Raw genomic sequence first — 14,046 nt, 5'->3', positions numbered from 1 at the left:
TTTGGATTTGCTCTTACAGCTATGAAGAAAGTGGTGTAAGAAAGGAAATGTAGATTCTATCTGTATAACTACCACCCATTTAGAATGCCATATGAAAAATATTTGGACATTTACTCTCTGAATTAATTTAAAATAAAAAATAGTTCCCACAGAAATTCATGCTCACACGTAACTCAGTGTTCAGAACAAACATCCTCTGCCAAGGGAGAAAAAAAACCCCTCTGCCCCATCTGTACCCCTGCCTTGGCCAGTCCTCAGAGGAAAGGAACTGTAAACCTATTTTAACAAAATAAATTAATTACATCATGAGTTAAAATCTCCTGGTTCCTGATGTCTCAGACAGTTTCTTATCTCCATTGAACAAACAAGGTTAAACATGACAAATATTGTGCCTCCTTGTGAGTAAATGTTGTTTTGTTTACTTTGGGGCTTTTTAAACAACAGTAAGTCACAGCTCATCATATAACAGTCTCTCAAGAATGCTGGGGGAAAAGCATTTGTTCTCACCCCAAAAATGTGTGGAAAAATAGAAGGGTCTGATGAGCATTTGTTTTTAAGGGACTGGCCAGATGTAGCCAAATTAGGAAGGCTCACTCCCTCTTCTCCCATGTTTACAATTGAATCACAAGTGAGCAAACAAAAAAAAAATCAACTCACCACTACCACCAGGCAGCATTAAAATATCTGTCATATAAATAATTATTAACTGCATTAAGATATTAAATCACAGAAAATGTTCTGTATTGATTCTGTGGGATTCTCCAAGCTTATCCCTTCCTACATTTTAAGATGCATTTGTTCAAGGGCTTTGATTTTTGCAGACAATAATTGTTCCTGTTGACATTGTCTGAATGCCATTCAGAAAAGGAAATATTGCAATGTCACCAGTTAGGGGCATCAGAGATCTTGACTTAGTCAAGTCCTACAGAAAGCCCCACTGTGCTCAACTTAGAGGCGACTCACCACTCAGTGTCCTCTAGATCCACAACTCAAAGTTAACTCCTTTTTTCAACTGTGAATACCTGCTGATGGGAAGGCCAGGAAATCTGCATTTTCCCAGAGCCCACAGGAAAGCCAAGAATTTTAGGATTGCAATCTGCACCTTGGAAAAGTCTAATTAGTTTAAAGACTTCAAAAAAACAAAAAAAACCTGTGGTTTTGAAAATGCAGGAGCCAACTTGCTGTTTTCCAGTTAGCACCACGGTAAACAACATGTTAGCAACACCATTCTCCAAGTGCGAGCAACGCGTTAAAATTAACGTTGTGTATCTCGGAGCTCAGAGATTGCTACGGATATTTGCATCAGAAAATATTCAAGGCAAAGGCTCTCCTCAGACTTATTCTTTAAGGCCTCGATCTGAAAAAACTAAACAAGTGTACTAATTTAACCATGGTAATAGTCTAATTACATTCAACAGAACACCGATGTGTTTGAAGCTTACCATGCATTTAATAAGCTTTTACAGTACAAAAGCCTGCTCAGTAATAGCTCTGAAGCAGAAGCTGCCCCAATTTAAATCTGCTGCATGCTGGACTCCAGCTCCTGCTATTTTTTGGACCAGATGATGGAGTCACACAGAGACTGATGGACACAGGAATGCTGTATCTCACTGCACGAGGCTTGAGGCCTCTCTGAATTGCTCTGGAAATGCACTTAAATTATGAAAGTTTCCTGTTAACTCACCAAAACATGCCTGCTGATAATGTTTTGAACCAGAACTGTTAGAGACAGCCTCACACAAATAAACAAAGTAACCCGAGTTCAAACAAATGGACTTTAGAAGTAGGACACAGTTATGATTTTATTATTCCTTAAACTTTTCCAGTTTATTCTGCTGCCTTCTGAGTGGTTGGTTTTCAATCACGATCTAAGTAATGTTTATTAATTATTAAAATTAAATGAGGCAGAATTTATTTTACCACTTTAATATTTTAATGAGTTAGGGCTGTTCAGCTTCTCTCACAGAAAAGATGTGAACATTTTCAAGTTTCAAACTTAGGTCAAAAAAGACATTAGCAGATCCAGAGGGAACATAACCACTGAAGGAAGTAACAGGTGATTTTTCTCCCTTAACTAATACAACTCTGGCCTAGCAACTCAAGCCTACAAATTCTGCAACATTAACAATGAAAAACAATGTATTGCAATAGTTCTATTAAATTCTGCATGTGTAAGATAGAACTGAAAAATTACCCTCCAGCTACTGGTAATATACAATATGGCAAACAGAACTGCAGGATGTCAATTTACCAGTATTTAAAATAAACCTATGGTAACGATTGTTTATTTTATATGTGCACTAGATAGCTTGAAATCAATGGACATTTACCCTGATCATGCAGAATTACAGCTGCTGTTGTAATTCATCAGGAAATATTTTAGTTTAATACTTTCTTCCTGTAGTAGGGAATGGATATCTGTAATAGAAATCCTCATAAAATACATTTCTATATCTGCCACAACCTATTTACTTTAGGAGATGTGGGAATACAAAAATACTCTACAAAGTGTAAAAGAGCTAAAGACAACAGACGGGCTGAGCAACAGATGGCACTTTCAGAGGGCACAAGTGTGACAGTATTTGAACTCCATGGAGTTTTCATAAAAATAGAGGCATGCCCTAGGACTTCTAAAAGGAGTTATAAACAAATTAATTACGTTATTAATTAATTAATGTCCCTGCAGTCATAACCAAGCTGGCTGGGAGGCACAAAGCTGTAGTACATGGTAGCCACCTGAAGTTCATGAGATCATCTTCTCCACAAGACTCATGGCATCGAGTTCAGAGTTTGATTCCAGTTCTAAATAACTTGTGACTGCCTCCCTTGGACCTGGGCACCACTGTTTCCATTCCACCCCTGGGCTCACGCTTTTAACCAAAGTATAAACCTACAAATATAGAGGTCACTGTTAGTCACAAAAATGGTTTCTTGTGTTTGGTGTATTTGGTCCTTTAACCAACTGCTCATCAGGGCCTTCTAATCTTACCTACTTTCCATCTGCATCAACAAGACACTTGAAACTAGAATTACAGCAGCAATTTACACCACACAGAGGTCTAAGCTTTTTCCTGACCTCCTCAGCCAAGTGACAGCACCTTGATCATTCTGATCACCACCAGAGAAAATCTATTTGTCCAATTAAAAGACGTGAAGGAGCCCCACATGTCCAGTCCTCCACCACTGTAAATCTCAAGGAAACAAAGCCCTTAACACCAGTGCAATATCTTAAGGTAAAATAGCAGATACTCAGTCACCAGCCACATACCAGCTACTCAGAAAGCCAAGGAGTCAGTTCTCTTGCTGACCAACCAAAAATTGTATATATTAACCAGGATAAATACTTAATACTAGTTTGGGGTTTACATCCTGGAGAACATTTTAAGGATTTTAAAAAATCACCTGTGCTTCCAACTCCAAACAACTGATTTCTCTCTCCAGAAAGCTGTTTTTTCATACAAGTTTCAATACTTTTTGAGATTATAAACCGCAAGACAGCAGCCACAGCAAGGAAGATGAATTACAAAGACAGACTACTGTAATTTGGCACCAATAACAAAAGGCCTAAAAAAATAACAGAGCAAGTGCATCAAAAGTTCAGGATCATAAGGAAAAAAGAGTTTGTAGGAAAAACTTCATAAACTGCTACAGCCAAAAAGAACATCCTTAGGAAAACTTCATAGCCACCAGGTACAAACCCTGACATGAAACAGCCAAGCAATCAGGCCCATACTCATCAATTGAAACACCAAAAAGCATGAAAACGCAGAAAGAGCACTAGAAATTTGAAACATCAGTGCACAGTTCTGACCCACATGGTAAGTCTTGAGTTTCTCGTTCAGAAACCATCTGCCATCTGCCACACAAAGACCACATGGCAGTTGGTGACAGTACTCCAGCAACAACAAAAAACCTTCCAAAGAGCTGCCACAGAGTACTCCAGTGGCAGATTAGCTATTGTTAGGAGACTGTGCATGTTTGAAGGATATTCCAGGCAATACAAGCTGCACAGGGAGAGGATAAAGCCTTATTTGACAGCACAAACACCACCAATTTCTTTTAGCCATACTGCTCCATTTTCTGAAGTTACTTTTTAATAAGAGTTTGGAGGCTATTCTTCCACAGGGTCCTTATTCACAATTCCTTATTCAGATTAATTTCCTGACAAGATTACAATTGGGTAAGGGATCCATACCCCAAGAGCTGCCCAGTGGGCATGGAGAGACCACATGCACTGGGCCAAGCTCTCAGATACCCAAACTGCATGTAGACACGCATTCCTTTATTTCCCACCCTCACCTGACTAAAGGTTCATTTATAAGCAACTTTTTCTTATTTATTTAATTTTAACAGTTTTTACAGTAACCTGTTTCCTCAGTTACCTAAGTCCAGCCTTTCCTTTGTTCTCTCTGGTGCCTTTCACCTCTCTCTGAGCTCAGGTTTTCCCAATGCCTTCTCTTGAGGAATAGAACTGTGGCCTTCCCCATCGTCCTTCTATTTTGTATCTTTACCTCTCAGGTACTTCTCTCCCCCTCCCAAAATCCGCATCTCAAAGCCCACACTCAGTAGGCATTAAAGACAGACAGAGAAAGACCAAGGCAATAGAAGCACTGTCATTCCATCTTTTCTACCAAAAAGTAACTCTCTGATGCTCTCCACTGAGCGGCTTTTATAGAAGGCCAAAGCTTTGTGCTCCATGTTCCCTACCAGCTCTTTCTTCCTGCTGTATTCTGGGAGTTTTGAACCAAATCTTCATAGAGTTTAAAATTACTAATTCTGTGGGAAACAGGACACAGGCAGAGGACAAACACGTAACAATCACCCACAGAGACAAACAATCAGGGGAAAAAAAATCTCTCAGTGACCTCTCCTGGAGAGCAGTGCAAAAAAAAAAGAAAAAAAGAAAAAAAGTTTTAGGGCAATATCAGTTCACTCCAGAATGGGACAGTAGTGAAAAGACCCAAGGAGCTTTCTCCCCTAAAACCTGACCAGCTCAGGTGTGAAGATACACCACATAAAATCACCTCAAAACCACAACATCATCTGACTAGATCCAGCACTTTTCTGCTTGATGTGGAATTCTACTGAAACATACAATCATTTTTATTTCTAGACAGAGTGTGGTGGCAGAACTCTGAAGGACAACCAAAAGTTAACAAATATAAGTTTTGTACCAAAGCAATTCTCTGCTGTACAAAGGGAGGCTGTTTTCAGGTTCTCCTTGGTTTATGAGGAAGCAATGATTTCAGAAAGCTTGGAGCTCAGATGAAGAGACAATGAAGGCTTTACAGCAAATAGGAAGATATGTCTGAGTCAGAGCAGCTTCAAAATTTCTGATTTTTAGCTTCACAGATTGCTGTTTCTCCCAGTCTTATTCTATGATGGAAGACAGCAAGAGCATACTAAAAGGCTGTGTTCTTACTGGAATTTCTAAAGACTTAGTCTAGTTTACACTAACAAATGTTTTCATCCTCCCAAGTCTGAAAAGCTTGTTTACAGTGAAAGTTACCAATCCTCTGAAACAATGAAACATCGGATTTTCCCATGGAAATGGAGGTAAATGTGCTTCAGCACCTCAGAACTATCCAGCCTGAGCTAGTAATGCCCTGTATCACAACCTACTGGTATCTTTACCTCCTATAAATTAAAAAATAGCCCAAACATAAACACGAACCTTGATGTCTGCATCTATACCATTTATTTCATAGGGAAGGATTTCATTTTGCTGTCCACAGAGCCAACACCAAGAACTCTTCCTTTTCAACCCAGCAAAAACTTTGCCAGTGCTCAGTGCCCACACAGAAGCTGTTAAGCTAGGGGCTCTCATGGCAGTCCCACCACCAACACTGCCTTGTCTCCCCTCACATGTCTCACTGAAGAGCAGGGTTGAGTTATAATTTCTTCCCAGAGTACATTTTTTTTCCAGAGTATGAGCCCTTCAAAGTACACACAATTATTTTTTTTATTTGACTTTGAATTTAGCACCAGCCTTTCCCAACATAATTTGGTCACAAATAATTTTATCAGTAAATAAATTAATCAGGAATATGGAGAATACAGGAATACAGGGCTGCCTTTTTTTTCTTTTTTTTTTGCCAAGGGAATAAAAATATTCTAAAAAAATGCTGTTGAAGCAGAATCCATTATGAACTGCAAGACAATACACAGTCCAAAAGTTACATCAGAGTATTCTCAGTCCTGCCAAATGCATCTTTACTGAAATTGTTTAGTAGGAAGAAGGTGATGCATCATGCCATTATTTGAAATATACCAAATATTTCTGCAGCAGGTCTTGGGTTTGCAACTGTAACAGTGAAATATTACACACATATTGCCATCTCATGGATACTACAAATACTTGTTTAAAATTCCAAGAGCGCAATCCCTGACAGCAAAATATGCAGAATCCACAGCAAATAAAATGGTAAAGATTTACAACGTGAAAGCAGGAACTTCACATTTGAAACAGTCCAAAAATCTGCCTCAGATTCTCTCGTAGTAGTTACTATTTTTATGACTTGGCTCAGACTTGCTTTAATCTCTTTATTTAGGGAGAAATTGCAAGCTTGCCAACTCTAGCAAATGTTAAGTACTTCAGTAAATTCCCCATCAATATAGGTCGTGCATTCGAGGGAACAAGAATGTGGTGAGTAAGTTCTGCTCCATCTCCTCCAAAGAGGATTTCAGAATAAGGCAGTGATGGGAGAGAGAGATAAACAACAACGTGGCTAAGCCCCTCTTTCAGCTCCATCCTCCTCTCCAGACATCTGTCCACGCTGTGTTGTGCCGTGATTGAGATGTTCTGTGATGCAGCTCACCCAGCCTGCCTGTGTTATCCTGCATCCCTGTTATCTGAGCAGGCAGGAGAGCAAATGTATTGCCAAGGCTATTGCATCGTCACTCTTCCATTAAAGTTCACTAACAGCACGAGGCGAGTTCGAGCGAGTCAGCAAAACCACAGGAAAGCCAACAGATGCAAAGATACCCAAGCATGGAGGACCAATTCAGAAAGAGCCCGAACAGCCCCTGCAGGCTTCCCGGAGCATCTAAGCCAAATTGCCCAAACCCACCGAGTCCTGTCAGACCCCGAGTTCTGCCGTCAAAAAGAACTTGGCAGCGAACAAACCAAACCAAAACGCGGATCGTTTCTCAGGCTCCGCTCGAACACACGCATCTCTCTACCCAAAAAGAGCCAAGCAAACACACAAGTTTCGGCTCCCTTCCCGCACTTCCCCGGGCGGGACCCGCGGCTGTCCCCGCACTTGGGGACAGCCCCGGCGCCGGGGGACGTGCGGGGCCCGCCTGTCCCCGAGCTCCGCCGGGCTGCGGAGCCCCGGCCCTGCGGCTCCCCGCCCGGCAGGGTCCCCGGGCCGCCCCTCGCCCGCAGCCGCGCCTCTGCGGGGACGCGGCAGCGCCTGCCCCGGGGCACCGCGTCCCCGCGGCGGCAAAGGGGCGGCCAGCCGCGGGAGGAGAGGGAGGAAGGGGAAGGCAAGGGAAGGAGCCATTACCAGAGTTTTGTTCCCGTTCTTGCTGAGGGGGCCGCGGAAAACTCCCTTGATGTTGCGAAAGTGCCCGTTGCTGAGATGCGCGGAGCTGATGACAATGTAGTAGCACTCCATGGGGCCGGGGCCGCCTCCTCGGGCCGGGCTCGGCGGGGCTGGGCGGGGAGGGCCGGCGGGGGCCGGGGGTGCGGCCCCTCAGGCGCGGCGCGGCCGCGGGAGGAGGAGGAGGATGCGCGGCTGGGCGGCCGCGGCGGAGCCGAGCGAGCTGCCGCCGCCGCTGGCAGGCATAGTGCTATTATAGCGAGCAGCCTTGCCGGTCGGCTGCACTGAGCCAATGGCAGGGAGCCACTGGGCTGGTACCGAGCGCTGTCAGAGGAGGACATCTGTCACACGCCGCCTCCACCGCCACCCACCGCCCCACGCCCCGCTGCCCCCGCCGCGGACGGGCCGGCGGCAGGTAAAGGGGGACGGGCGGGGGGGAGAGAGAGGGCAGAGCCGGCTCCCCAGCCGCAGCGAGCCCCGCAGGTGGGGTGTGCCCTCCTTTTTCCGGGGGTGGGGACGACGACGAGTGTGATTCCTCCGGGATTTGGGGGGGTGGGCATGGAGAGATGCCCGGAGTGCGACGCCCCCAGCCCAACGCTCCCGCCCTCCCCCTCCTCCGAGCAGCCTCCGCGCCCTTTTCTTTTTTGTTAGGTATATTTCTGACACCCAACTCACAGGCACCTCCACCTGCCCGGGCCGGAGCAGCTCCCTCCCCCGGCTCCATCAGCCGCCACCCCCGGCTCCTGTGGCCCGTGACAACCTAATTGGGGGAAATCGGTCATTTCTCATCCCCGCTCGGGGTAAGCTCCATCCCGCCCTTCGCCGGGCCGCGGCCGCCGCAGCCCATCCCCGCCGCATCCCGCCCGGCAAGCTGCCCGATCAGGAGCCGGCTGGCAAAACTTCTGGGTCACGGCGTCGGGAAGCGCTTGGGGCCGCATCCCCCCATTCCCGGGAAGCCCGCATCCCTCCCTCCTTGGGGGGCCGCATCCCCCGTTCCCGGGAAGCCCGCATCCCTCCTCCTCGCGGGGCCGCATCCCCCGTTCCCGGGGCTCCCCCGCCTCTCCCCCCGGTTACTCACGGTTCTCCCGGCCCGGGGCCGCGGGCGAAGGCGGCTCTGCCCACCCGGCCTCGCAGGGCTTGGGCGTCTGCAAGGAAAAGGACAACAACCATGGTTTCTCGCAGGCTCTGGCGCAGGCTCTGCGATCCTCAGCCTCAACGCCCGTATAATGCACTCGCTCGGTTCTACAAAGCCCCCAGCAAACTGGACTAAAAACCATTAGGTACATCAGCATGAGGCAGCTGTAGCATACCCCTGCTCCTTCACCAGTGTAAGTGTTCCTTTCTTTTTGCAGCACACAAACCGGAGCTGGCTTCCAGGAGCAGAATTTGTCACAGTCTAATATGTGCACAAGAAAGATGCTTAAGTGTGGTTTGTTGTTGTGTTGGGGCTTTTCTGCCCCATAAGATCTATGTGATTTGCAGCTTTCTCATGTGAGGTGTGAAACACTCTTAGCTGGCTCATCTTCCAACCTGCTTTACACCTTTATTCTGCTTTGTACAAATCAAGATTGATGGGATGAATTTCCAGTGCCAAAAGAAGGAACACCTTAGAAAAGAAGCCCAGAAACATGATGCAACATCTGAACACGTCTCTTAGTCAGCATTTACTGCTGGCAGCATAATAGCAGTGTCCTATCATCTTGTCCTCCAAAACAGATGAGCTACTGCCAGAAGATTGAGGATGGGGACACATACAAACACTTCCCTGGCAGAAATTATTGTCTCACGTGTTTGCATCCTTGAAGGAAGCCCCAGATTTTTTGAGATGTGCCCCCTTCTGATAAACATATTCTGTCATTACCTCCAATCGTACACAGTGAATAGTAAATTTTGACAGCTGTCACTCATTCTTTAGCATTTCCAGTACTTAGGAATGAATTACGGAAATGGCAAAAGTGGAAAGTTTTGACAGCTGAGCCACAGGTGAGAGATCAGGATTTGCTGCTTCTTGTTACAGCCAAAAAAAGAGGGTGATAATGTACACGCACAGTAACACGATTTTTCTGGTTATGAGGATGTACGTGTACATCTAGAAATAACCAGCAAGTTCGTTGCCATGTGAAAATCAAGTCAATATTATAAATACCTGATAAATTTAAAAACACAGCACACTTAAGGCCTGGCTCCCCTTCAGACAGAATCATGGGTGTGGTTTCCTCTCAAAAATGTCAGAAGAAAAGACATAAAATTATGCAAGAAATAAAATTAGGCAACTCTTTCCTGGGAATAAATATATTCCAACTTGGACTATGACAATTTTTTCTACCTTCTAAATCGAAAGTTCCTGATATGTGAGGACCCTTCTGCCTGGGAATGAAACTCCACACATCCACCATCTCCAAGAACTGGAACCTTTTTCTCTGAAATCCTTGCACAGACACGTTGCTGACACATTTGCTCACAGCTGCTACAGCCACACCTGGGCCCTTTCTGGGGTTTTAAAAGTTTCAGGGCTGTACAGCTGCTCTCTGGCCTCTCAGAGATGTGCAGGCACTGCTTGCATGCTCTTGTTAAGAGTCCAAGGACTTGGGAACATCTTCTTGTAGCAATGGAGAAATAATCTACTCCCCAGGTTTCAAAGGTTCACCCTGCTTTGTACCAAACAGAAGCAAACATCAGCATTAAAAGCTGCTGTAGCTTCTGCTCATGAAACTCACTGTCCTCCTCTATTAAAGAGGGAAAAACAAACAATTAAAACAACAAACAATAAAAAACCACGATTCCTCCAAAGCACTAAATAAACAAAGGACAACAAATAACACCTGACAAACAAAATACATATTTTCTAGTCCTGCTTATTCTGTTTGGCTTTTTTTTTTTTGGCTGATCTCGGGTCTATCTTAACCTTTCACCTAAGTTTTCATGCCTCATTCTGTTTACTATGATCACATAGACTCCAGATGCTGCTTCCTCCCCAAATCTTTTATTTTTAATAAATTGCTGATTTCATCAATCCCTAACACTATAGCTCCTACCTACCATCAATCTTCCCTATTTCCATCTCTGTCCTGTTCTCCTAGGTAAGTATCTGGGGTTTCAGCTGTTTATATTGCTATTTATACAAATCTCTGCTATGTAATAATAACCAGTGCTGCTTATTTATTCTTCTATTTGGGAAAAATTTCCAAGGAGTTGTTCCTGTATAAAACAGCAAATACCAACTCAAGAAATGGGCTATGGATTTGAGAGACTTTCTGGAAAACTTGTGAACTAGATGCCAGTGACAAATGAAATTAATTCTTGTGCATTCTACTGGTTTTTTGCCTGTTAGAATACTCAATATTCTTCATTCTAATATTTAATAATATTAATTATTTAAGAAATAATCCTGGCATAGCCCAGAAAAAAATATCCAAGAGTATAAACTCTTTTGGTTAACAGTTTTTAAAGCACGGCACAGCGTACGTGTTACTAACGTACCCTGAGAAATCATTCACTCTCTCTTGAAACATACCCATCAAGTACTCCAGTCACAAGAAACTCAATTAAATTCCCATAGAAATTCTTATTGAATTCAACGAAATTCACTTTATCCTAAGAATATCTCCTTGTAAGTAATCTGCTGCCTGAGACACACGTTTTTACCATCTCCTGCACTTTCAGTCTCCTTGTACTGGTCCTTTTTTTCTCCTTTTCACTGAGTCTTGTATGTGTTTCCCTGTTTCAGAGGCCCACCATCCCTGCATGAAGCAGAAGGAAAGCCAGGAATACCCCGAGTACCCTTTAAAAGCCATTAAGGGGTAATGTGCATTATACACTGTATTACAACTGCATTCATTCATCAGCTGTGGGGGTGGTGCAGCAGGAAAAAGAGGAAACTGGGATACTCTGGTAGCCTAGTTCCCAGCACATCCTTCCTGGTGTGTGAGGAGCAGCAGAGTGGGCTCCCTGTTCCAACACTTGAGCTGAGTGAAGCGCTGGAATCGCAATCTAAGGAAGGCAGCAGTGCCTCAAAGCCCTGCAGCCCCAGAGTTGTGTCACAGGGAGAGCACTGTCAAGGCTTGAGCTAGCATTACAGTCTCAAAAGTAGCACCAAAGGTTTATTAAAACATGCTCTGTTTTCTTTTCTCCTTCAGCCCTGAAAAGCACACAGTTTCATACCACTGCTTATTCAGAACAGCTCTGCAAAAAAGCTTGTCCAGCAAGAATTATCCCTTCCCTATTTTCACATCTGTATCTAGCACCTCATTCCTGTGTTCAGAAATGCAAACAGTTCTCTGCCCCTGCTCTTCCCAATCACCAATATTACCACTGTCTGCTTTAGGATACTACTGGGAAAACCTGTGTTGTTCCTGGATATAATACACCATTCTCTTTGTCTTTCCTTCTTAATGTTCATGCTGCAGAATTTCCCTAATAGCACATGGACACTGCATCTTTTTGTTTTCTCCCCCAACCCATTCCTAACAAATAAACCAAACCAGACAAATAAAAATTTAAAATAAAATAAAATTGCAAATGACATGCTAAATGTGAGGTGACACCAACAGATAACTGATGTACTATAATAGTATTAAACAGCAGGATATTTTTACAAAGGCCAGAAAACACCTCATGGCCCAAGCCAAAACACCTGATGGCTGCACAAACCACTCTTGAGCATTTCAAACACTGAAAATGCAATTCACTGTGCTGTGTTAAACATTACCTTAGAAGCAAATCCTCTATCAAACAGAGTGTCTCTATGTGAAAAGCAAATGGAGCCAGCAACTGGAAAATGAAACAGTCCACCATGGAATTAGAGTTTCCCAATATCCACTCAAACCAAACATCCAAGTCAAACCCTAGCAGAATAAATGAAATTAAATTATCAAAAATCATAAGGAAAAAATTGGATTTTATCTCAGAGGCAATGCTTCCATCTCTAGTGGAAGATGTACCTGCATGTGACAGGGGAGTCTTTAAGTGGTTTTGGTTTTATATGATCTTTTTTAAATGGTCTCAATCCAAACCATTCCATGACTCTTCCCAACTGCAGATAAAATCTCCTTCAGGTTGTTCCCTTCTCTAACAATCTAGCACAACAGTGCAAGGAACAATTGTTCAGTGACAACACAAAAACCTCATTAAAAAAATATGCCTTTCCATAAATCAAAAAGCAGAAGCCAGAAGACCACAGAATGGGTGTGATTCCACCAAGCCACCTGCCAAATCTCAATAGAATCCAGCAGGCAAGGTACACAACTAGCATTACATTAAAGGAAACAACACTTGAACACCAAAAACAATATCCAAATAGATTTCAAGCAGCCATTCTGCATCTGGTACTTTTCTGGAGATGAAGCTGACTACACAATAAGCACCAAGTTTTGATTTTTACCAGTTAAAATTTTTTAATTAATTTTAATCCAGTTAAATCTTACTTTGTTAAAAAATACAACATTTCTTATTGCTTAAGAAATGAAAAGCTTTTAAATAAAATAAACAAGGCATTAAGGGAAGACCTGATAAAAAGAAATCCACAAATAAATAGGAAAATTGTAAATTTTGAGATCTAGGACAGCAGATGATTTGTGGCCATTTATTACAAACAGATTATTTTCCCTGCCAACAGCCACACAATTTTTTTCCAGAGTTCAAAAATCTGGACTCTAAGAATTTGATCAAAAGTATTCCACAGTCAATTAGAAACTTCACATCTGTGAGCTTGGGCTTGTTGGCTGAAGCAGTAGGTATTTCCGTGGGAAGAAGCCCTGAAGTTCACTCCAGGAATTGGCATTAGCTCCAGACTTTTCCACTGGGTGGTGGTAATGAGATCAGGAAGTTCAGGAGAACTCGGAGCACCACCAGCATTCACTCATTTCTGTATTCATTCATTCAATCGTTCTGTCTCTCCCTCTACACACACGTACCTACCCTTTGTGTACATGTGCCACACTGGAAATCTCCTGTCACAGCAAGGAAAGGATGAATAGAATAGTTCCAAAAATTTTTAAGGGCTGGACTGCAAAATTAATCTTAATATAGTTTGCTGTTTTAGCATTCGGTTCAACATCATTTTCTCAGTGTAAAAGCTAAGAGAGTTGAGGTGAGACAGATGACAGGTCAGAAAATAGCACTATTTATTGCTGAATGAGCAGGTATAAATGAGAGCCCCACTGGAGGAAAAAACACTCCAGAGATTCATATTGTAATACATTTCATCGAGTTCAATATGTGACGTGCTATGATGGCTTCCTTTTTCATGTGATCTGTAATTGTCACAGAAGAGAATGGAAATTAAATTTAAAATGTTGTGTTTACTTTCCCAACGTTACACATTTCAGCGAGATCCATTTTTCAAAGCGGGAATGTTTGGCATAATCTGAAAATCAAAGCCCTTTACAATATTTATGGTTACGACCTCCCAGCTTAAAGCACCATAAATCACATCAGGCATTAACTGGTTCACTTTCACAGGGCACTAGTTGTAACAATACCAAAACACAGTATAGTACAAAGC

General features: G+C 43.3%; 1 protein-coding gene across 1 annotated transcript in view; it reads right to left on the bottom strand.

The window, feature by feature from the left end:
• Positions 1–8,304, bottom strand: part of ZNF804A (zinc finger protein 804A) — a 147,712-nt gene extending 139,408 nt beyond the window's left edge. The window contains exon 1 of the mRNA XM_039728669.1: positions 7,509–8,304. Within this exon, the coding sequence (XP_039584603.1) occupies positions 7,509–7,619 (111 nt within the window). The 5' untranslated portion in view covers positions 7,620–8,304. The remainder of the gene's footprint in view (positions 1–7,508) is intronic.
• Between the last annotated feature and the right edge of the window lie 5,742 nt (positions 8,305–14,046).

The sequence above is a fragment of the Passer montanus genome, unplaced genomic scaffold, assembly GCF_014805655.1.
Source record: "Passer montanus isolate IOZ18808 unplaced genomic scaffold, ASM1480565v1 scaffold66, whole genome shotgun sequence".
Taxonomy (NCBI): Eukaryota; Metazoa; Chordata; class Aves; order Passeriformes; family Passeridae; genus Passer; species Passer montanus.
This window is presented reverse-complemented; position numbering and strand designations above follow the sequence as displayed.